At 51.7% G+C, this 24,559-nt stretch overlaps 1 protein-coding gene across 2 annotated transcripts in view; it reads right to left on the reverse strand.

The window, feature by feature from the left end:
- The window catches only part of LOC128338331 (tyrosine-protein phosphatase non-receptor type 11-like), a 37,774-nt gene extending 19,682 nt beyond the window's left edge, over positions 1–18,092 (reverse strand). Inside the window, exons 1-2 of one of the 2 annotated variants that reach the window (XM_053280576.1) lie at positions 17,939–18,092; positions 550–672 (exon numbers count right to left, since the gene is read on the reverse strand). In XM_053280576.1, coding sequence (XP_053136551.1) covers positions 550–672; positions 17,939–17,952 — 137 coding nt within the window. In that variant the 5' untranslated portion in view covers positions 17,953–18,092. Of the gene's footprint in view, positions 1–549; positions 673–6,992; positions 7,339–17,938 lie in introns of those variants that run through there. The other variant, XM_053280577.1, reaches the window with a different exon arrangement.
- Positions 18,093–24,559: the final 6,467 nt, after the last annotated feature.

Here is a 24,559-nt window from a genome sequence, read left to right on the forward strand (position 1 = left end):
GCAACTCCACTGAAGTTCCAGCCACACAGACAGAGCCATTGTGTTTTGCTGGTTTAAAAAAAAAAAAAAAATGTTTAAAATGACCCTCTGCTGTGAGGGCTGATGCCGGATTTTATCCATCAATGGCCAGTTTGTTGGCCATTGGGAGCCAGACTGCCAGCAGAAACTCTGGAGCTGCACGCCAGACGGAAACAGCGTTTGCTGTGAGCAAGGAACACCTCCTGAGCACTTTTCCGGGAGGTTGCTTGCTGCATCTCTGTACGAGTCACTGATCGGATCCTGCCTCTTTCAAATCGGGGGGGGGGGGGGCTACAGAGAAACGCAGCCAGGTTAAAATTAGAATGGGTTCCTTGGAGTCTGAAGAGCCATGAAACTCACTCACTCCTCTCTCAGCCTAGCCTACCTCACAAGGTTGTTGTGAGCATACACATAAAGCCTGTTTAACATAACCCTCTGGGCTCCTCGAGGAACGGGTCGGATACACAAATAAAATACACACAGAGGCGTCAACACAGCTTTCTCCTCCATCCCGGTTTTGCGGCTTCATACCTGACAGATAACGTGAAATCGCCCGGGTTGCTTTTGCTCGGACGGGCCAGAAAACTTCCATGGACCCCTCTGGTCAATAGCAGCTTCTCTGCCTCGATCCCGTTGATGTTCGGGTGAAACCACCTTGGGAGAAAGAAAAAGAACCCACAGCGTTAACAGAGTTGCCCCCACGCCGGAAGTCAAATATTTGGGCTCAGAAGGGCCCTCCGGAGTTCCAGGATCTGGGAAAGGAGGGCAGAGTAAAACTGATCGAAGCGAGGGCAGGCCGAATCGGCAAGCAGATCTCCGAGCGATTCACAGGAAATCGGAGCGATTCGTGCTAGAGCCGCAAGAATGTCCAGCCGGTCCATAATGGCAAGTAAGGGAAATGGACTGCCGTTTGACCTTGTGCTAATAATGGCTTCTGTCCTAGACTGAGGGGTCCTCACCGGTAAAAAGGGGGTACTAAACGTGTTGCCTTTGGGCAGCACTGTCGATCGGTTCTGTGTTCAAATCCCTGATCTGTGGCAAGTACTTTTGAACATTTACCTGCAGGTTCTGAGGGTCTGGCTCATGGAAAGGGGCAGCCCTCATTCTGCGCCTGCCCCCCCCCGATCCACCATTCTGCACCTGACCCCTCCCCCCACCCCGATCCACCATTCTGCAACTGGCCCCTCCCCCTGATCCACCATTCTGCAGCCAGCCCCTCCCCCCACCCCGATCCACCATTCTGCAACTGGCCCCTCCCCCCACCCCAATCCATCATTCTGCACCTGGCCCCTCCCCCCACCCCGACCCACCATTCTGCAACTGGCCCCTCCCCCTGATCCACCATTCTGCACCCGGCCCCTCCCCCTGATCCACCATTCTGCACCCGGCCCCTCCCCCCACCCCGATCCACCATTCTGCACCCGGCCCCTCCCCCCACCCCGATCCACCATTCTGCACCCGGCCCCTCCCCCCACCCCGATCCACCATTCTGCACCCGGCCCCTCCCCCCACCCCGATCCACCATTCTGCACCCGGCCCCTCCCCCCACCCCGATCCACCATTCTGCACCCGGCCCCTCCCCCCACCCCGATCCACCATTCTGCACCCGGCCCCTCCCCCCACCCCGATCCACCATTCTGCACCTGGCCCCTCCCCCCACCCCGATCCACCATTCTGCAACTGGCCCCTCCCCCTGATCCACCATTCTGCAGCCAGCCCCTCCCCCCACCCCGATCCACCATTCTGCAACTGGCCCCTCCCCCCACCCCGATCCACCATTCTGCACCTGGCCCCTCCCCCCACCCCAATCCATCATTCTGCACCTGGCCCCTCCCCCCACCCCGACCCACCATTCTGCAACTGGCCCCTCCCCCTGATCCACCATTCTGCACCCGGCCCCTCCCCCCACCCCGATCCACCATTCTGCAACTGGCCCCTCCCCCCACCCCGATCCACCATTCTGCACCTGGCCCCTCCCCCCACCCCGATCCACCATTCTGCACCCGGCCCCTCCCCCCACCCCGATCCACCATTCTGCACCCGGCCCCTCCCCCCACCCCGATCCACCATTCTGCACCTGGCCCCTCCCCCCACCCCGATCCACCATTCTGCACCCGGCTCCAGTTACTAGACTTTGGGGGCTCCCATTAAAAACACACACAACCAAGTCGATCCCGCAAAGCTGAATCCTGGCCACACCTGACCCAGGTGGCAGCTGAGCTTTCCGAAAGGCTGGCGGTCTCCTGGACGGTCTTTTACCTCTGTGTCGAAGGTCCCCCCCCCCAAGAAAGAGCAGAGAACTGGATGCAACTTTCGTTTGCCGGACATCTGGAAAGCCCCGGCCGAGGGTTCGAGAGAACTGCCCAGAGAGAGAGAGGTCGGGTGCCCTCTTCGGCCGGCCAGCTGGCGACCCCTTCCTCGTGACGGAAGCTCGGGGGAGATAAGCCGCCACACAGGGAATGACTCACGACTCGGCGGCCGGCGGAGGCGACTCAGGAAGGAACAGGCAGCCAAGAGGCCCAAAATAGCAGCCGGCCACCAGCTTCCACGCCATGAGCTCCCCAGTAAGGAAGGCAAAAGGTCAGGACTCCTGCTGGGCCCAGGCCTGGCAGCAAACGCCCCGAGCCCGTTCAGAAATGCATTAAAAAATCCCACCGTCCCTTTGCTGCTTGAGAAGGCTTGGAAACCTTCTGGGGCCGAAAGCAACCCACCCAAGGCACAGAACAGGGCCGCACACTTTCCGCCCTGCAGCCGTTGTGGGACTACAACTCCCATCATCCTCAGCGGCAGTGGGAAAATGGTCAGCGAGGAGGGGAGCCATAGCCCAACAACAGCTTGGAGGGCCAGATCCTGGCACAGACTGTTACTCCGGGCAGGCAGGGTTGGCACAGGGGACCCCCAGAGGGGGTTGACTACAACTCCCATCATCCCCAGCCAAAAGGCTTTGACTCCCGCCGGGGTTGCCAGTCTCTCCGGCCACTCCAGCTTCGTTTTTGTGGCTGTCGCTTGTTGGCGCTGTTATCACTTTATGGCCTGGAAGGATCTTAACCTTTTAATGCCAGTTCATGGCATGTTACTGTATTGACTATCCCCACTGTGGCCGGGGATTATGGGAGTTGTAATTCAAAAACAGAAGCGGCCCTAAGTTGAACAGGCCTGCCTTAGGGGACGGGGGGGTAGCTCAGCGGAGGAGCATCTGCTTTCATGCAGAAGGCCCCGGTTCCAATCCTCTGCCCAAAAGGGGCATAGCACTCACACGTAGTAGCCCATCCAAAAGCAAACCAGGGCCATCCCTGCTTAGCAAACCACAGCCGTACTGCGAGGCTTTGCATGCAAAAAGACCCCCAGGTTCAGCCCTGGCATCTCCCCAGGGGAAACTGGGCAAGATCTCGGCCTGAAACCCTGGAGAGTTGCTGCCCGTCAGAGTAGGCAAGATCAAGACGGAGGGACCCGGGGTCGGACTCCGTAAAAGGCAGCTTTTGTGCCCTCAAGAGAACAAGGCAGGCTGGCGCCCAGCTCTGCAGTTCTTTCTGCAGAACTCAGAACCTTCTTGATAAGGTGGAAGTGCTCTCAACGTTATTCCACCACAGCAGGAAAAAACAAACACAAAGCAAAAAAAAAAAAAACCCTCCCAAAGATAATGAGGTTTAATGGTGCTTAGGGACCAGATAGAGTTGCTGAGCACCAGAGATAGATGTTCCAGTCCACCGAAAAGCTGTAATGAAATGGAACACAGGAGGCATAGTTCTCTGTCCTCAAAAAGCCGCAGCCAACGGAACCTATTAGGACTCCAGAACAGAAAGGCTGGCTTGCTGGACGAGGGTGGAGATGGGGCAGGGGTGGGGGAGAGAAAGGGCGATCTCTGCCCAGTTTCCCAGTGGTGGACAGCCAGAATCCTCCAGAATCTCTCAAGCGGGCGACACAAAGGCCAGGCAGCGGCTGGCGACGGCCAACAACAACGGGTATGCTACAGGTAGACTGGTCTTGAACATGGAGGTTCTATCCTTTCTCGGCAGCCGGCTCGGAGAGAGCAGACTGGAGAAAGGGGCTCACGGAAAAGACGCTCAACATGCATGCTAAAATGTGTTCTATTGTGCAAAGAAAGGGACGGCAGTTTAGCATCAATAGATTATCAGTGGAAAATGATATCCCACGCTCTCTCTTTACCAACACCTGCGGCTTCTCTTCCTTAGTCGATTGGCTCTCGCATCCTGACAGATGCCGGATTTAGGCACAAGCTAAGTAAACTCCAGTTTGGGGTCTCAGATTATGCAAGGCCTCTGAGGAATACCAAAATATGGCTAAATTTCTAGTTTTACATAATTGGTTGCATTATGGGAAAATTATTGCCGGGGGGTGGGGGGCGGAGACTCTAAATAAGACAGACATCCAATAAACATACTTAGGTGGCTACACAATTATTTATCACAATGCATTTATAAATCTGTGCAGAAATAACTGGACTGAAATTCCATTCAACCAGAGCCCACGTTCTCAAACGTCTGCTCCTGGATCAGAAGTTTGATCCAAGATCAGTTTGATTCTGGGATCAACTTTGATCTCGCCTTGAGTTTTCCAGAATCCGGCCCTGTATCCGGAAAACTTTAAAAAATTACACAAACTTTGCACCATCGACTGTTTATCTCTCCTAATTTTCTGTCCACCGGCAGGCAATGTCGGAGATACTGAGTTGATCAATATATGTATTTGTAGATTTATAAATAAATATATTTTGATGAGATCACGTTTCGCGTCCAATCCTGGACGCCGACCGAGTTGGGGGGGGGGGCGGGAAGCAGAGATGGGAAACTTCCGAAGGCGTTGAAGTGCGGACAGAGAGTACTAAGCCCGAAAGTTAACTGCCAACGTTTTCCACGCGGACCAACCCACTGCGAAGATCGCAGAGATGATCTCAATTTTCCTGCCGCCTAAAGCAAAACAGAATCGCACGGTTGACACCATCAAAGATGGAAATGTAATTTCCGTTCAGTCTAGATTATACTCCCTAGATCTGAGGCAAGCAGAAGATAGGACAGGGTCTACTGGGAGATTTATTTATTTATTTGCAGTAGCTTCCTGGCACTCCTGTTTAATAGCAACTTTTTATGTTATGTGTCCTCGCTGGCCTTGTGTAAGTAACTTTCCTTTCTGACTCAGTGCTCCTCATCTGGAAAATGGGTGCGTTGATCGACTGAGCAGTTCTGATGGCCAATTTCAGAGTTCTGTGTGCGATTCCCAGATGTGTAGTAACTCCGAAGCAGATCTGTATCGATACAGGCAAGTTACCCCTGTGTAGTGGGGTGCAGTACATCATTCGCACCCCACGACACCAATCCCTACCTTCCTCTCAGGTCTATTGGCATGTCTAGCAACCAACCTACAGCACGACAAGGTGGGTAAAAAAAAGAAGGGAGGGCAATTCTCTGGCATCTGAAGCACCGAGTCAAGAATCAACGCAGCTACACCACACGCACCTTGGTTTGGGGCAGTATATAAAATGTGCTAAATAAATAATACATAAAAGTCTCATTGGTGGTTATTTTAATTGGTTTTATATGATTTAAGGATTTAACGGCTGCATTTTAATGTGTAAACCACCCAGAGATTTTAAATGGGGCGGGATAGAGATGTGAGGGAAAATAAATAAATAAAACCCCAACGCAACCCGCTGGTGCATTGTTGAGTTATTTTTCTCTCTCGCCACCAGACAGGATGAGAGCGTCTGGTTTCTGCCTGAAGGAAACGCATCTCTCCATCGTCCTGGGATGCAAAATGGCCCTTCGCAGGCAACACTCGCTGTAAATCTGTCATCAACGTTTCTCCTGCCGAGACACTAAATTTAGAATCGCTAGGAAAAAAACAACAACAAAATCCACCGGCCGGCCATTTCTGCACCGGCCAATCAGCTTGAAAAAGTTAATTGCCTCTCCACAGTGATAATTCCCCTACCTCGGTCAGCCCTGGACCTTCTCCTGTTTCCTCCATGAGGACTAGTGCCATGTGCCGTTTAGAATGTTCAACTACATTTGGATTTGAATCTCGCACTCGGCCATCAAGCTCAGTGGGTGTGACCTTGGGCCAGCCAGTTTCTCTCAGCCTAACCTACCTCATAGGGCTGTTGTGGGGATAAGCTGAAGGAACTTGGATAGGTAAGCTCCTTGGGGCAGAAGAACCCTTGCTGCTGCTTTCCAGGGTCTGGCCAAAGGGTCTGGCGTTCGAGAACATTCTGAGTGGAGCGAGTGGCAGCCAGTCTTCTGAAAAGAGGAGATTGGGTGGGCTGTGGGGAGGAAGCCGTCTCTTCCTTATCAGCACAGAACCAGCTGCTGCGTGAAGAACATACTTTTAAAAATAAGAGAACGGGCAAAGACGGAGACGGATGACCCGTGTCGCTTGCGCATATCGGAGGAAAACGGGGACCCTTGTTGAACGTCGGAGGAAGCGGCGGCGGGGGGGGGGAATCAGAGTGTTTTAGGAATGTAGCAGGCACGTGTGTGGAGTGTGTAATTACCTGATCAGAATCCAAATTTAAGACGACCTCCTTACGAAACCGAGAGTAAATCCAGAGGATACCTCCATTGACCTGAAAGGAGGAGGTCCCTGAATTTAAGACGAACCACCACCACCCCGCCATTTCTAACCTCAAAGAACCTGGTCCTCAAAGAACCTGGTCAAGGACCTCAAAGAACCTGGGGTGGAGGGAACCTAGTCTTGGATTCAGGTAATGAAAGTCCTTGCTGCCAATGTCATTTTTCACTGCATGCTCCTCATCCCGTCTCCTCCTAATTCCAATGCATCCAGGACAAACATGTAAAAAAATAAAAATAAAAACGTGCATTGGTGATTTGAGGAAATGCCTCTGGACCCCTCAACACCCAGGGTAAATCAATTCCCTGCATCCCTATGTCATGGCTAGAGAGCTCGTTTTTTTTAGCGGAGAGACAGGATTTCCGAAAGCAACGAGAGATACCTCCTACCTCATCCTTTTTAAAAGCAAGACAAAGATGGTCGGCAGAAGTGGATTCAAGGTCCCTGTACTTTCTCTGGGGCAGACGGGAAGGCGGACAAGATCCTAAACAGCACAGAGGGCATGCCAAATTTGGGGTTCTCTATCCACGGGATATTGGGCCCGCGGAATCAAGGCAACTCAACACGAGCGCCATTTGGACGGCCAGTTCCGGACAAGCTGATCTAGTAATAACTCTGGACGGTTCTAGACTGGACGGTCACTTCTCAGAAATTTCCTGGTTGGACACCAGAGGTTCAAGGGTGGTTGGTCGTGCAGGGGAGACTTCCCACCGGTGGCGACCAAACTGAGTTGGTTCGGAACCCAGTGGGTTTATGATGTCAGCATTGCATCACAGTCAACACACAAGGGAGGTGGATATTTCCCGGGAAATCTTCCGGGAGCCATATAACCATACAGAGCTGCGTTCTATTGAGTCCGCTTAGCTCAGAATTGGCTACATTGGGTAGGATCCAGATTAAGCACTACTGAAGTCAATCAGATAAGCCAGTCTGGTGGCAGCAAGCATGACTTGACCCCAACACGGTGAAAAGGTGTCCATCACCAATTAAGCAGAAGTTATAACATCAACATGAAAGAGAAAATGGACTTTTAACAGGGAAAATGTGCATTTTAATACTAAAGTTAATAGTTAAATACCAGCCTGTTCCAGATCTATTTTTGGACCCAGGGACGGTGACAAGGCAAAAATATAGATTGCACCAAGGGTTTCCCCCCCACCCCCGCTCCTTTCTCCAGAGCCAAAGGAAGAAAAAAAGATGATGATCTGGAAGACGAGGAAGGGTATCTTTCAAACTAGATTTTCAAAGTCATTGCAACATAGGAACCTGCCAAACTGAGTCAGACCCTTGGTCCATCTAGCTCAGTACCGTCTGCACTGACAGGCAGCAGCTCTCCAAGGTTTCAGGCAGGCGTCTCTCTCAGCCCTACCTGGAGACACTGCTAGGGGGTGAACCTGGACCTTCTGCATGCAAAGCAGGTGGCCTATTCCCTCAAATGATTGCTCTGAGCCTGATGGGACTACACAGCTCTCCAGGCTAGTAGCCCCCCCCCCGGGCCAATTCTCCATGCATTGGTCTAAGTCCCTTTTAAACCCCTCTGGATGGGTGGCCGTCCCTACATCCAGTGGTGGTGAGTTCCACAGCCTAACTACATGCTGTGTAAAGCAGCCCTTCCTTTTGTCCATCCCGACTCCCCCAGCCGGGAGAGTCAATGGATGACCCCGAGGTTCTAAATAATACGAGAGAGGGAGAGAAACTCCTCTCTACCTGCTTGATCCACACCATGCCTCACTTTAAACACCTCGCGGCAAATATATTTTAAAAATCTATTTTAAATATAGATTAAATTCTTCTGCCACCGCCAGTCTGGTGCGCCAAAACCGTACCAAGAATTCAAAGCCGTACCAAGAATTCAGAATAGGAGCCAGTGTGGTGTAGTGGTTAGAGCGCTGGACTAGGACCGGGGAGACCCGAGTTCAAATCCCCACTCAGCCTCATGAGACTTGCTGGGTGACTCTGGGCCAGTCACTTCTCTCTCAGCCTAACCTACCTCACAGGGTTGTTGTGAAAGAGAAACTCAAGTATGTAGTACACCGCTCTGGGCTCCGTGGAGGAAGAGCGGGATATAAATGTAAAAATAAATAAAATAAATAAAACGAGCAAAAAAAAAAAAAAGGAAACCATTACAGAATATTTTGCTATAATAAAAATAAGACTATAGACCCTCCGGAGCATTTCAACCAGGCAACTGGCCACGGGCAAATGTGGAAACAGACAGGGGGGTTTGGCCCGGGCCGTTTTATTTCCCCGGCTGGCCCCCTGCCCAGCTGGCTCCGTCCTCCGGAGCCCAGGCCAGGAGAGTTGCGCTTCTTTGGAAGCGGCCCCTTGGCCAGGGCGAGCCCGACTCCCAGTTTAGCCTCCGCTCACCCGGGCTGCGAAGGGGACAGAAGCGTTGGGTCGGTGGCAGAGCAAATGCGGGGAGAGGGCCAGCCTTTATATTTAGCCGCTCCGGGGCTGGATATAGCCCCGCCGGGTTTATTTCGGAGCAGCCGCGCTGATGTCGGGCACGTAGGAGATGAGCAGGTGTCTCCCCCTGCCAGCGGCTGCCTTGAAACGCCTCCAAGATTCGCGCCGCCCTGCACGGGCTTATCAACTCCCGGGACCCTTGCCAGAGTCAGGCGGCCGGGCCATTCCTTTCAGTCCTCACCTAGGCAGGTGGGAGTAGCCCCCAGCCGTCGAGGGCCAGCAACGAGCCATTGGGAGAAAACCGTCCCCATGCTTTGGGCAACATACAGCTGCCAAACCGAGTCAGACCCTTGGTCTACCCAGCTCAGAATGGTCTACACTGACTGGCAGCGGCTCTCCAGGGTTCCAGGCAGGGGGTCTCCCCCAGCCGTACCTGGAGATGCTGCCAGGGAGGGAACCTGGGGCCTTCTGCCTGCAACGCAGGTGTCCTGCCACGGAGCGATGGATATTCCAGAAAAACATTTGCAGCTGCCAAACCGATTCGGCAGCACATTGGTCCATAAAGCTGACACTGGGAGAAGGTCTCAGGTTCAAATTCTGGCAGCATCTCCAGGTAGGGCTGGGAACATAAGAACATCAGAACAGGCCTGCTGGATCAGGCCCACGAAGGCCCATCTAGTCCAGCATCCTGTTTCGCATAGTGGCCCACCAGATGCCGCTGGAAGCCACAGGCAGGAGTTGAGGGCAGGCCCTCTCTCCTGCTGCTGTGACTCCCCTGCAACTGGTACTCAGAGGCATCCTGCCTTGGAGGCTGGAGGTGGCCTATCGCCCTCCGACTAGTAGCCCTTGATAGACCTCTCCTCCATGAAGTTATCCAAACCCTTCTTAAAGCCATCCAGGTTGTTGGCTGTCGCCACATCTTCCGATGTCCTTAACACACTGAAAGCCAAAAGCCTTGCAAAGCGATCCCCTCTTTCCCATCTCTAGGGATAAGAACATAGGAAGCTGCCATATCCTGAGTCAGACCCTTGGTCTATCTAGCTCAGCCTTGTCTACACAGACTGGCAGCGGCTTCTCCAAGGTTGCAGGCAGGAGTCTCTCTCAGCCCTATCTTGGAGATGCTGCCAGGGAGGGAACTTGGAACCTTCTGCTCTTCCCAGAGAGGCTCCATCCTTTAAGGGGGATATCTCACAGTGCTCACACTTCTAGTCTCCCTTTCATATGCAACCAGGGCAGACCCTGCTTAGCTAAGGGGACAAGTCATGCTGGCTACCACAAGACCAGCTCTCCTCTACGTGTAGACCTTGTCAGAAGTCACCACGAGCTTTTGTCCCCCCCCCCACCACCCGCAGATGACACCAAACACCCTAGCTGGATCGACACCACTGTGGATCGACATACACGGCGTTCAGACTGGGAATGTGGCTGTTTGCACAGAGAAAGAAACGGCATCCAGGAAGCGGCAATGTTTCCGACCTCCCCGTCAGGCCCAAGGCAGGAAGCCCAGGAGCGGACGAGCCCCGTCGCCTGACTAAACATCCACCCTAGACGCGTTTCCTGGACACGAGCCGCTGGGCTGGAAAAAAGCAAACAGCCCCCAGACGTGGAAACTGCGGGCCGAGCTCTCCCCGCACCCCCTCTGGGGCAGGCACCCGGTTCGAGACATCTGCCAACCTTTCAGGGCACGGCTCCCCAAAACAGCACGTTCAGGTTTACTATGTCGAATCATAGACTTCCAGTCGGAAGGACCCCTGGAGGCCATCTAGTCCAACCCCTCTCTTTGGTGCAGGCATCTGTGACGATTGGCTGTCCAGCCTCTACTTGAAAGCTTCCAATGAAGGTCTTAAAGGAATCATAGAGGTTCGGAGTCAGAAGAGACCCAAGAGATCTTCTAGTCTAGCCCCAGGCATCTGTCCCTGACAGGCAGCCAACCAGACTCTGTTTGGAAACCTCCCGAAAAGGAGAACCTGCCACTGCAAGAGGCAGGCTGTTCCGCTGTTGCTCTCACCGTCCAGAAATCCCATCCAATGTCTAGCCAAAATCCACTTCTTAATTTCAAAGCATTATTCGTTGTCCCGCCCTTGTGGGTGAAATTGAACAAATCAGCTCTTCTTCTGCCTAACAGCCCTTCAGATATTTGAGGAGGACTCTCGTATCTCCCCTGTGGCCAACTCTTCTCCCGGCTAAACACACTCGGCTCCTTTAACGGCCCCTCGCAGGCCTTGGTGCGAAATCACACACAAAAGGAGAGCTAAACCTCGCTTTCCGTTTTCATGAGGCAGCAGGTTTCCTGCACTTCCTTTGCCAAAGCCCGAGACACGAATCACACGGCCGGTGGCCAACCAAGACATGTTTTTCTTCCCCAAATCTTCTGGCGGTGCAAGGCGGGAGAGAGAACCAGCCAGAGAGGTGCTTCATAATGATTCGACATTCATTTGCAGGATTTTTTAAAAAAATGGATTTCCATTCTCGGCAGTCCCCCAGACGGGGGAACGGGAAATACCTATTATACCTATCCTATAGCAGTTCCAAATGGGCGAGATTCAAAGCGTTGCTCGACCAACCAGGGTTGCCTGCAAGAGGAATTCTCAGATGCTGTTGACTACAACTCCCATAATCCCCAGCCAAAAGCCACTGCAACTGGGAATTATGGGACTTGTCGCCAACCGTGTCTGGGAAGCTCTGGTCTTAACCTTGACAGCCCCACATGGTTTGGGGCTGGGGTGCCTGACCGCATTTGCCCGTATTAATCTGCCAGAGGGCCCAGATCGTCAAATGCTCTTCCAGAAGGGCTTCATCACCCCTGCAAACTGAGTAAAAGAGGCACCTTTTAAAAATGGCTATTCCCTTTATTGAGCAGCGGGGAGAGCAACTGGCCCTATCCATCCCCAGCACAGCATCCCTCCAGTGGCTGTTGCTGGGGTCTGTCTTACGTTTCTTTTTAGACTGTGAGCTCTTTGGGGACAGGGAGTCATCTTATTTATTTATTTATTATTTATTATTTCTCTATGTATTATTTCTCTTTGGGAGCTTTTGTTGAAAAGAGAGATCTAGATATATGGCGTATTCATATCAGTCTCCTTCCGAGTTTCATTTTCAAAAGAACTCAAAACCCTCCTTTAAAATTTTATTTTATTTTTAAACTGCTGGTAAGTTAGGAACATCGGAAGCTGCCATTTACTGAGTCAGACCCTTGGTCTATCTAGCTCAGTATTGTCTTCACAGACTGGCAGCGGCTTCTCCAAGGTTGCAGGCAGGAGTCTCTCTCAGCCCTATCTGAGAGAAGATAGGGAGGGAACTTTAAAACCGTCTGCAAGTTGGTTCCTGACGTTCATTAGTTTTAATCCTGACTGCTCTTTTCTCTCGTCTGCATTTTATCAAATTCCATCTTCTATTGCACTTTATAAATATTAATCCTGTTTTATTGCTCTTTTCTCTTCGACTGTGGAGGTTACACTTTTATCCTTTTGCTGTAAGCCGCCCTGAGCAGCTGTGTGCTGGAGAGGAGGGATATAAATACATAGGAAGTTGCCTTAAACTTGTCGTGCCTGATCCTAAAATCTCTCCACTGAATTGAAGTGGAATGAAACCCCTCGATGCAAAACAGCGTTAAGAGGTTCAAATCAGGCACTTGTGCTTCAAGGATCAAGCTCTTTACTTGCCATTTCATGCTTCTGTTTTGTTTTCCTGGTTTCTCGCTATTGTCTGACATCTTCTGTTTGCAAAAAAAAACGCTTTTAAAAGCAAACACTTTCCTCCAAACAACAACAAATCTTTTTTTCTCCAAGAGTGAGTGCTGCTTTTCATAACAGTTCTCCAGCAAGCAACAAAGCTGGGTATTACTGACATTCTGCATTAAACATACCTAATACGTTTCAGAGTGTCTGAAGTTGAACCTGTTACCAAATCGCTTTTGAAAGCAAGTGGCTGAACCAGAGAGTTAGGTATTGTTGAATCAGAACCAAAGTCAGACGTTTAAAGGGATCAGTGTTCTGCTGGTAACATTCACTTCCCAAGAAAATATGATCAGAGCTGGAGCTGAGTGGGAGAGAATCTACTTTGAATACATAGGAAGATAGGAAGCTGCCATATACTGAGTCAGACCCTTGGTCCATCTAGCTCAGTATTGTCTTCACAGACTGGCAGCAGCTTCTCCAAGGCTGCAGGCAGGAGTCTCTCTCAGCCCTGTCTTGGAGATGCTGCCAGGGAGGGGACTCGGAACCTAGATGCTCTTCCCAGAGCGGCTCCATCCCCTACTAAGGGGAATCTCTTACAGTGCTAACACATCAAGTCTCCCTTTCATATGCAACCAGGGCAGACCCTGCTTAGCTAAGGGGACAAGCCATGCTTGCTACCACAAGACCAGCTCTCCTTCTTAGGTCAGCTCTCTCGCAGGAGGTCCCAAGTTCAATCCCTGGCAGCATCTCCAGGTAGGGCTGCAAAGAGGCCCCTTTCCAAAATATTGGAGGGCCGCTGCCAGTCAGAGTAGACAACACTAAACTGGGTGGATCAAGGATCTGACTCGGTTCGGCAGCTGTATGTTCATTAGGATTAGCTCTAGTGTTCCCGCAGATTCAACCTCTGGCAGCATCTCCAGACAGGACTGTGAGAGAGTCCTTCCTAAAATCTGGGAGAGCAGCTGCCAGTCAGAGTAAACAAGACTGAGATAGGCGACCCAACGGTCTGACTCAGTAGGCAACAGCGACATATGTTCCTCCACAACATGTTTCACCGAAGGCCTTCCCTGCAGAGGAAAAGTGGCCTCATCTCACCTCCCAGGGCTCAGCGAAACCCACCCAGCACCTTGAGTCAGCGGGAAAAGGGAAAGGGAAAACCGCTGAGTCATTGCCAGAGAACACTGGATGTCCTTTCTAGGAACCCGGCGTGGCCCCACGGATCTTGTAACAGCCCACCAGCCCTCGGCACGCTGGTTCCGAGCTCCTCGGAGGCCTGCGTCTCCTCCTGGCGCAAATCCCTTAATCTCGCCTCAGCGGGCTCCAGCACGTGGCCGGTGGCGGGAGTTATTCTTAGGCTGACCTCTCCAGCGAGCCAGCCAGGGTGAGATTGCAGAACCCCCCTCGTGTCGGGGGGGGGGGGGAGGCAGGGATGTCGAGAGCGCTCGGGATTCCTGAGCGGAGCTTTGCAGCTTTGGCGTGGCAAGGCGGATGCCGAGGTGCGGCCGGTAGGGTGGATTGGGGCCCCTTGGGGCCAGTTTATCAATGGCCATGTTATCAATTTAAAGCCGGGGGTCAGAAAGAAAGAGGGCCATTCCACACTTAGATGACCTCTCACTTGGATTTTGTACTCAAGATTAATACCAGTGTGGTGTAGTGCTTAGAGCTTTGGGCTAGGATGGGGGAGACCCGAGTCAAATCCCCGTCCAAGCCATGAAACTCCTGGGTGACAAGCTTAGATTGCTTGTGCGTGTGTGGGGTGTTGCTTTTTTTCAAGCTGAACTGGCCACTCTGGAATGGGGGCGTTTAATTCAATGAAAAACCCATACGCTGCTACCGGCCTGGGACGGAAGTTCCCACAGCTGCCAACTTAAAAAGAACACCACACACACTATCTACATAAGAAGCTGCCATATACTGAGTCAGACCCTTGGTCCATCTCGCTCAGTATTGTCTACCCAGACTGGCAGCGGCTTCTCCCAGGTTGCAGGCAGGAATCTCTCTCTCTCAGCCCTATCTTGGAGAGGCTGCCAGGGAGGGAACTTCAGACTTTCTGCTCTTCCCGGAGCGGCTCCATCCCCTAAGTGGGGGAATCTCTTCCAGTGCTCACACTTCTAGTCTCCCATTCATATGCAACCAGGGCAGACCCTGCTTAGCTAAGAGGACAAGTCATGCTTGCTGCCACCAGACCAGCTCTCCTCCCTATATCTATATCCACTGGTTTCCACTGCTGTTTTTCTTTTTCACCGACTACTACGGAAACATCTCAAGGCTTCTCTTTTCCCTGCAGTCACCTGTCTGAAAAGCGGACACTGCCAAGGCAAGCCAAGAGAGAAATGCAAAGGTGCTTTCGCCACAGGTTGAGTGCGCGCAGCATCGGCGCATGTGAGCATGGCCTGCGCATGGGAGGACAGGGGTGGAAGGGCCCCCCGCTTTGCAAGCAAAAGGTCCCGGCTTCAGAGCCCAGTCTGAAATCTTGGAGAGCTGCTGCCAGTCAGTGTAGTAGACAATACTGAGCTAGGTGGACCAAGGGTCTGACTCAGCAAATGGCAGCTTCATTTATACATGAAGGGGGCTACGTCCTGGGTAGGGAATGCAGAGTAAGCCGAATTGTCGGCAACGGGCCCTCCGCACATCAAAGGAAAACGTTGGGATTCTTTCAAAAGCTGCAGGAAATACAGGATTTTTTAAAAGCCGGACATACTTCGGTTTAAGCCAGAATGCCTTAACACAGACACCGAGTCGTGTCTGTACTGGTCCTTGCTAGCCCCCCGCAGAGACGTCGGGGTAAATAAAGCTACTATGTGGACTGGCACACTCCAATCCGGAGTGGATTTGAATTAAAAGCCATGTGTGTGAAGCCCCCAGGGAAGACGGGGGACCATCCTTGTCTGAAACCCGGATGGGCTGCTGCCAGCCAGTGCCGACAATCCTGGGTTAGATGGACCAATGGTCTGACTCAGGCGAGAGAAACAGCGAGTATTACGCGTAAGATTTTTCACCCACATGCCGTGTGCTGCTGCTATCTATCTATCCAATTAATTAATTATTAACAAATATTTATATATTGCTTTTCGACCAAAGTTTCCAAAGCGGTTTACACAGAGAAATATTAATAAGATGGATCCCTATCCCCAAAGGGTTCGCAATCTAAACACAGACACCAGCAACCCTGCTGCAACAACAACAACATCCCTGCAAGGTAGGTTAGGCCGTTTGCTGACGGTAGCTCAAGCTCTCCCCATAAGCTCCGGAGCCAAGCGGGAATCTGAAGCCACGTCCCCCGGTCTGGGTCCAGCACACTGTAACCTGTGGCTGACCAACTTCAGCCCTCCAGCCGCCGGACGACAACTCCCACCATCCCCTGCCACAGCAGCCAGGAGTCAGGGATGATGGGAGTTGTAGTCCAACAACGGCCGGAGGGCCGGGGTTGTGCAGCCCTGCTCTAACCACTGTGCCACACATCCGGCAAAATTCAACTTCCCTCTTATCCTGCCTCAACCTAGACCTGGGCAGATGTTGCAACGATCTGAAATCTCTCTTCTACAACAATAAAAGCTCCTAGATACCAGATAAGAGGTGGGTTTGGGGGCAAATCTTTCTGGGAGAAAGATCACGGGGTCAGACAGGGTGACGTTATCCTAGAAGGCAGACAAACTGTCCCCAAACTCCTTCAAAATATCCCCCCCCCATCTCAGTGCAGTCTACATTGCTAACGTTTAAGGAAGCAAAGGTTAATTTTTTTGGGGGGGACAACGCTCCAAGACTGAAAAGTACTGCGCAGAAACCCTTTATCCGAGTCAGAAAGGAGGACCCCTTCCCCTGAGTCACAGCTGCCACTGGGAAGGAAGTGGGCTCTGCACATGCTCAGAGGCCCTCTCATTGCCTGCATCGCAGGGGCATCCCCAACGGGATCTGCACTTCAGACACGCTCAAAGGCTCTGCCGTCTTATCACATCACACGGCCCTGGGTTGGCAGAACAGATCCTGCACTCTGCACACCCTCAGAGGGGCTCTCCAGTCATTCTGCAGGGATAGCGGAGATCTCAAGACAGAGATCCCACGGGATTGAATGATCATGAGGAAAGGAGGGCATGAGTGGAGGGAAGATGATCCAAAGCAGTACATAATTGTTAATAATAATAATAATAATAATAATAAATAGCCGGGTGAATGTTGTAACCACAAGAGCAAGAAAGGAAAGAGCATAGAGTGTAAGGACGGAGTGCAGAGGGTACAAACTTGAAAGGCACAGTAATAACTGCAGAGCAGGAGGGCAGAAAAAGTTAAAAATACGACGCCTTGGAGTGACCCAGCAAAGCCGGCTGCTGTCAGCATGCAAAGAAAGGCAGAACTGGTTCTTCACCCAACAACACTCAATGCAACCTATGAACTCACCACCACATGACACAGCAGCAGCAGCAGCAGCCCCTCACGTGCACAGAGGGAGCGAACACCCCCTGGGGGGAGAAGCACAGGTCCAGGGGCAGCTATTACCGGCCCTGGTGAAACCTCCACGCTCAGAAGCAGTATACCACCAAATACGAGGTTCTATCATCATCATCAATTTTATTACGGCCGTTGGCCAACAGAATACTAGGTTCTATTATAGCGGAGGGTGATGGGCCTCCAGGCTCAGATGGCAAGCACCTAGCTGGCTAACGTTTGGAAGCTGAGGGATAGGCTAGGTGGGTCCCAGGGCCACCCAGCAAGGAGTCTTTCAAACAGAGCCTCCACATGGAGTAGCAATATACCTGCAAATCCGCGGGGGGGGGGAGGCTAGCTGCAAACAGAAATACCGGTCTGCGCAGATCTTGGTCCATCCCAAATGGGCTCTTTTTGCCTTCTACGCGAACCCCAATGCAACCCAGCACAACTCTTCCAAAAAGAGCCTCCATACGGTGTAACAGTATACCTGTAAGAACTGGGGGACACAAGCAAGGGATGGCGGGTTTCCCTGGCACCATCTAGCTGGAAACCCAATACTGGACCGCACAGACTTTGGTCTGGGCGCTTTTTGCCTTCGACATGGAGCCTCCACGACGGGAGCAGTCTACCCCAGCCGACCCCGAAACTGGGGACAGAGAGCACGGAAGCCTGTTTCGCTGCTGCTGCCGCAGCTGCAGCTGCTTCGTTTTGTAATTCCCTGATGATGGGCTTCCCGGAAGCGCGTGGGGCTGGGAAAGGGAGACTTGCCTTCGCTTCAGCCCCCCCCCCCCCTTTCTCTAAAGAGACGAACTCAGGACAGCCCTTACCTGCGAGAAGTCATGGCAGCCTCAGCCCAGGGAGGGAGCGAGCGAGAAGGGGAGGAGAAGCCGCTTGGAGCCCCGGCAGCGCGCGTTTGCGACGCGCACAGCCCGAAAGCTCCGCTCCCCGCAGCTGCAAACTCCGAACTGCTGGGAGGGGCGTGGCCCCTGCGACGGCACTAACAGGCCACGCCCCCCTCCGCCCCACATAAAAGGGCAAGCCACACACCCCCTTGCCATTGGCCGGGCGTGTCAGCCGCTCGGAGAGCCGGGCTCCCAAGCTCACGTGGCCGCCGAGGGGAAAGCCCTCCCTGTGACGCGGGCAAAGGGGAATCCCCCCCCTTCCCACCAATCACCCCCGCCTGGCGACAGGCCCCGCCTAGCAACGCAGGATCGGCCCTTAAAAGGACAGCTTTGGAGAAACGAGGAGGTGGGCGGGGGCGTTGTGTTGTTGTGTTTTCAAGAGATCCCTCATTCTTGCAGTTACCTGCCTCTGAGGCTGCTGGGGAGTGCAGGCTTTCTAGTTACACAGCGCTCTTCATCTTGGCTGCAGGGCTCGGTCCGTGCGCAGCAGCGTTGGATGGATGGACCGTAGCTGATGTCTGTGCGTGCAGGAAACTCCAGGTTTAATCCTAGGCTTTTCCGAATGGAAAGATCCCAGGTATTCAGTTAACGAAAGCCTATTAAATGGTTCTGAACGCTGTGGTTTGGATTTTAATCCTACAGAAACCGGCCGGAGGCGACCTCCGTATCGGGCGGCATACAATGTTGAATAAATAAATAATCAAGACATTCATTAGGCAGAGCAGGGAAGCGCTTCTCTCTTCCTAAACCTTGAACCGCTGCTACCATCTAGAAGAAACCGTCCTGGCTAGACTGATATTCCCTGATCATCTGAGCATGGGGTGTACTGGGACAGAGGGAGCTGCCATATACTGAGTCAGACCCTTGGTCCATCTAGCTCAGTATTGTCCACCCAGACTGGCAGCGGCTTCTCTAGGGTTGCAAGCAGGCATCTCTCTCAGCCCGACCTTGGAGAAGCCAGGGAGGGAACATGGAACCTAGATGCTCTTCCCAGAGCAGCTCCATCCCCTGAGGGGAATCTCTTATGGTGCTCACAGATGTGGCCTCCCATTCAAATGCAAGCCAGGGTGGACCCTGCTTAGCAAAGGGGACAAGTCATGCTTGCTCTCACAAGACCAGCTCTCCTCCATGGGTCCTTCTAACTGTAAAAGTCTTATGATATATACAGATATTATGTCCAGAAAGAGATCCTAATGAAGGCAGCTTTCTGTGATATAAACAAAATTCATTTTTAATTTTTTTAAAAAAATCGTTAACTGGATACTTAACCCGAGACAGCCTGTTAAATCATGGGCGATGGGAAAGTTTTATAGTGGGCTGGACCACTGGTACAAAACCAGTTGGGTGTATTAAAAACGATTTCAACAAACCTCTCTTCCAGAAAATTGTCTCTTCTAAAAAAAAAAGAAAAATCAGTTGCCACATACCACTTGGATTCCTGATGAGAAAGAAGAGTTAAGTTCTGTCCTGTTTATGAGAAAAGTGAGGCTGATTTTAAGGGTTACCAGCGTTTCAACCCTGTGCTGCAGCATACCTTAAGCTGTAAACATCAAACACCTATTTTAAAAAAACATAACGGCACACTGGGTCAGATTTTCCCGATCAGTTGGCAAGCCTCTTCTGAGTCAAATACTTGCTAAGCGATGAGACCCAGTACAAAACTATGTATGGATGTGGTTTCTAGGGCTCTGCTAAATTTTAAATGGTTTGCTTTTATCTTACTTAGTAATATGTAGTGATGTGTAGTTGTGTGTAGGGTGTATTTTTTTGTTGTTGTTCAGTTGTCTTTCCACCTAAATATTACAGCTATCTGTACAAAGAGGACGAGCGAGATAAGATCAATCAGTTTCCTTCCGAATATAATCTTAGCATCTTAATTGCCACCCTCCAGCACTGAGACCCAGAGATGAATACAAGATGGAAATATTGACATGGAAAGGCAACCCAAAACAACAACCCCAAAAATACACACACACCCCACACACAACTACATATCTTGCTAAGTAAGATAAAAGCCAAACATTTAAAATTTGGCACGGCCCTGCGGCTGACAATTTCAATCACAATATTCCTATATCATTCCCGGAAAATAATGCCTGTTTCTTGCCACATGTTGTGAGAGACACAGACGCCACGCCTTTAACCCCTTCCTTCCTACATTTCTATCTCGCTCTGTAGTCCGGGGGGGGGGGAGGCCTGCGGACAGAGTTCCTCCACAGCGCCCACACTGAGCGGCATAAAATAGCCCGTCGGGGGGTCTATAATAAGACGCCTGCTGTGCCGAGGGGAAATCCTGAGCCCTGCCAACCCCAGTGAGCTCATCGCGTTTGCAGAGAGACACCAGAGTGAGTCAGTTCTCATGTGCAGCTCTCTTTTCAGCTTGCTTTTCTTTTTTTTCCCCATGGCCCAGGGCGGCTGGGGTGAAAGTGACCCCGCGGGACCTCTGCTGCCGCTCCGAAGGCCTTCTCCTCCGAGGACTGAGGGCCCATTGTTTTGGACACTGGTCCGTTTCCCCGTCCCCTGGAAAAGTCTCCGAGAACAAAGCCTCCTCTTCACTTTTTAGGGACTCTCAGACAGCCTGAACAGACACCGCCCTGTCCTGAGCTGGCCAAGGCCTCTAGGGACCACGTCCATCCCAAGCCGTTTCCGACCCACAGGATTTGGGGGGCCATGGCGAAGATGTGGGTCGCACTGGCTTGGCCCAGCATCGATGGATTCCGGGCACATCCCACTGCGGCTTCCACAGCCCGAGAAAACGATGGTGGTGTGGTCTCTGCGATTCGGTGTTTGCGCAATCAGGATTAATGCGTACCAAAACATCTGGTGTGTGTGCGTGTGTGGGTGGGTGTTTCCTGAACAGAAATGACATGCATCTCCTGCACATCCGACAATGTTTACTTTTCGCGTGAGAACAAGAACGGGCTCTCCTGGTAACTCCAACTGGAAACTTTCGTGGTTGCTTTAAACATATTCTCGTTTCAGCTCACAACAGTCTTGCGGGGTAGGCCAAGCTGAGAGAGAACCTGATATTGCTGGTCATTGTTGGATGCTCTAGCCCCGGGGGTGGGGGTGGCTGAGCTGAGGGTCTCCAACTGTTGCGGGATAACTGCCATTACCCCCAGCTGCATTATATTGGGGCTGGGGATGATGGGAGTTGTAGTCCAATCACAGCGGGAGAGCTTCCAGAAGCCCTGCTAACTGAGCAAAGAGGCACCTTTTAAAGAGAGGAGAGCAACTGGCCCTATCCGACCCCAGCACAGTACCCCTCCAGTGGCTGCTGTTGGGGTCTACCTTTTCTTTTTAGACTGTAAGCCCCTTGAGGACAGGGAACCATCGTGGGCCCTTTTGAGACAGGAAATCAAATCATCATTTCTTTTCCTGCCTAACCTGCTTTGAGAACTGGTCCCTGTTGAAAAGCAATATATAAATATCCGTAGTACCAATCGTGACTCAGCCAACCTTGCTCTAGCCACTACACCGCACTGCCCCTAGCCCACAATTTGGGAATTGGTGGGGTGGGCACAGAGGACAGACTCTGAATCTTGGCAGTTGGGCACTGGGGTGGGATTTCCTGCTTGAGTTATGCCATGAAACTCACTGAGTGGCTCTGGGCCAGTCACTTCTCTCTCCACTTAACCTACCTCGCAGGGTTATTGTGTGGGCAAACATAAACAATGCACGTCACCCTGAGCTCCTCGGAGGAAGAGCGGGAGATACACATGTAAAAATTGGGAACGGCCTCTCCCCTTTCAAAGAGAGAGACAGACACCTCTTTTAAACATACTGAAGAGTTTCCAAACTTTTATTTTGTTTTATTTCATGGTGATCGACAAAGGACACAAGTTAGTAATGGTCATTCAATCATGCTTTCCCCTCTACCAAGCACTGACCTTCTGCATCCATACAGTCGTTCACAACGGTTTCCTTACCCGAAAAGAAAACCAAAACAGATGCCAAGTGGACCCACAAAAAAACCAAACCAAAACAATTCCCCTTGTTTAAAAAAAAAACATCATCATTACTGAAGCGAAGAGATCCAAATCTCCATCATACATACGTTTTAAATTTTCATTTTAGGGGATGTGTGTGGTCTTACACAACGTGGTACACAAAGCCGCTTTGTGCATTTCCATTGCATTTCCTGGCCAGATTCTGCATCAGATCTTAAAATCTGGTTTTGGCGAGCACAGTGGAAAAATACAAATGGCACCACTTTCCATTGAGGAACATGGGCCCAGAATCCAGTTCTCCATGGACAAGATCTGTGCTAGAGTATCATCTATTAATTTCAAGGGGGAAGGTGCAGAACCTTTGGGTTCTGTGGGTCCGATCAGACTCCTCCTCTCTCCAGGAACTGGCACAGCCCTGTTCTGATAAAACAGCAAGACCACTGAGATTTTCAGAGTGGCAACTTAATGATATATGGGGCGAGCCACTGATCCCCTAGATCCAGGGCTTAGGGGTGTCGTACGGTCTATCCTAAGAGGCTACCCAGAGACCTTCTCTCTGAAGAACTCTTGTGTTCACAAAGGAGCACCCAAACATTGGCCAAAGTTGCCAACTGTTCAATTCTGGTTTTAGAGCGTTTGTGGCCGTCAGCCCAATTGCATTATGGGAAACCGCCAACCCCCTGGGCATTTTTCCTTGCTGGGATTTTCAGTCTGGAACACCCAGCGTCCGTACAGCTCTCAGGCTCCGGGTTACAGCTCCGGGGGGCCAGAGAAGAGCTGAGAAAATTATAAAGCAGCCATGTCTGAAATGATTTTTTTTTTAATTAATCCACTCTGCGATGGCCTGTTTCTCCCTGAGGTAGTAGATTGTGTATGATTCAAGCGGGTCAGGGCCACCGTTTCTGGGCTGTTGACAATGTTTAATAGATCCAGGCACAATTTATCAATACTTTCTGCTTCCTGGAGGATGGAAACGGAGTCAAACCTGGACGCTGGGTGTAGACAAAATGCAAGGGGTTTTGAGGAGGGTGACGGAGATTGGCCTGGAAATCAAGTCCTATGCGGAAACGTTGAAGGAACTGGATATGTTTACCCTGCAGAAGAGATGACTAAAGGGGCCATATTTTAGAGCCCTTTAAAAATCTCATGTTGTGAGCAAGGCGGGGGAATTCAAGTGGCGCTCAGTTCCGCCGGTGAACACAGGGCCAGAATCCAGTTCTCCATGGACAGGAGGATGTGGACAAGGATAGGACTTGTCAAATACTTGAAGGGCGTCATGCAGAAGAGGGGAAGGCCTTATTCTCTGCTGCCCTAGAGGGTAGGGCTAGATAGAATGGGCTTAAGGTACAGGAGGGCAGATTTTGGTTGGACATGAGGACTAGAGTCTTAGTGGTGCTAGACAACGGACTGGAGGACTGCAGACAGATAGGCTGGTTAGTCATCTATTGGGGATAGTCTACTTTGGATTGCCTGCATGGAAAAGGGGACGGACACGACACCCTCCAACTCTTATGTTACATCTGAAAGGGCCATTGCCTTACGGTCCAACCCAACAGGCTGTGTTCACCTGCTGCAAGGATTCTGCAGACACCACCACGCCAGTATTCGTAGGATGTCAAACCAGAAGCGTTATAGGCTCCCCCTTGCCCATCCAGGAGAGCTGGTCTTGTGGCAGCAAGAGTGAATTGTCCCCTTTGCTAAGCAGGGCCTGCCCTGGTTTGCATTTGAGTGGGAGACCACTTGTGAACTCTGCAAGATATTCCCCATAGGGGATAAGGCCGCTCTGGGAAGAGCAGAAGGTGCCAAGTTCCCTCCCTGGCAGCATCTCCGAGACAGGGCTGAGGGAGATTCCTGCCTGCAACCTGGGAGAAGCTGCTGCCACTCTGGGTAGACAATCCTGAGCTGGGTGGAGCAAGGGTCTGACTCAGTAGAAGGCAGCGTCCTCTATTCCTAGGGATTTCTAACCTGCTGGTTCAGCACCAGGCCTAATTCTGCTGTATCTCATGTCGCCTTCTTCCATGCTGCATCCCAACTAGGAAGCCAAGAAAAAAGCTGCCACTTGGCACCTCCAAGCAGAGATCGGGAAGTCCCGTCTCTGAAACCCTGGAGAACTGCCACCAGTCCGCGTAGAAAATTCTGACCATGAGTCTGCCTTGATTTGGCAACTAGAGGCACATCACGGTTGTTTGTAGCTCAGTGGTAGAGCACCTATTTAGCATGCAGAAGAGCTGCTGCCAGTCAGTGTTGACAACACCGAGCTAGACGGGATCGGCGGTCTGACTCCGCAGGGCAGCCTCCCATGTTCCGATGGCCCTTCTGCAAAAATCCAAAATGCCAGCTGAAAACAACCCGAGAAGGGCATAGACATTACTCAGTACAGCCTCTTTCAGTATTGAGGGAAAGGAAGATCTTTCCCAGAGATGAAGGGTCCAAGCACAATCACTCTTTTCAGGGCCCCGTACGCAAGAGCTTTACGGGCGTTTCCCCTTAACAAGAAACTCCATTGTTCCCATGCACGGCACCCATATGCTGGCGTGGATGCTGCCAATGAGTCTGTGTGTTTATCTGATAATCTGGCGGGGGGGTGGGGGGGGAG

This window comes from Hemicordylus capensis, chromosome 16, assembly GCF_027244095.1.
Source record: "Hemicordylus capensis ecotype Gifberg chromosome 16, rHemCap1.1.pri, whole genome shotgun sequence".
In the NCBI taxonomy this organism is placed as follows: Eukaryota; Metazoa; Chordata; class Lepidosauria; order Squamata; family Cordylidae; genus Hemicordylus; species Hemicordylus capensis.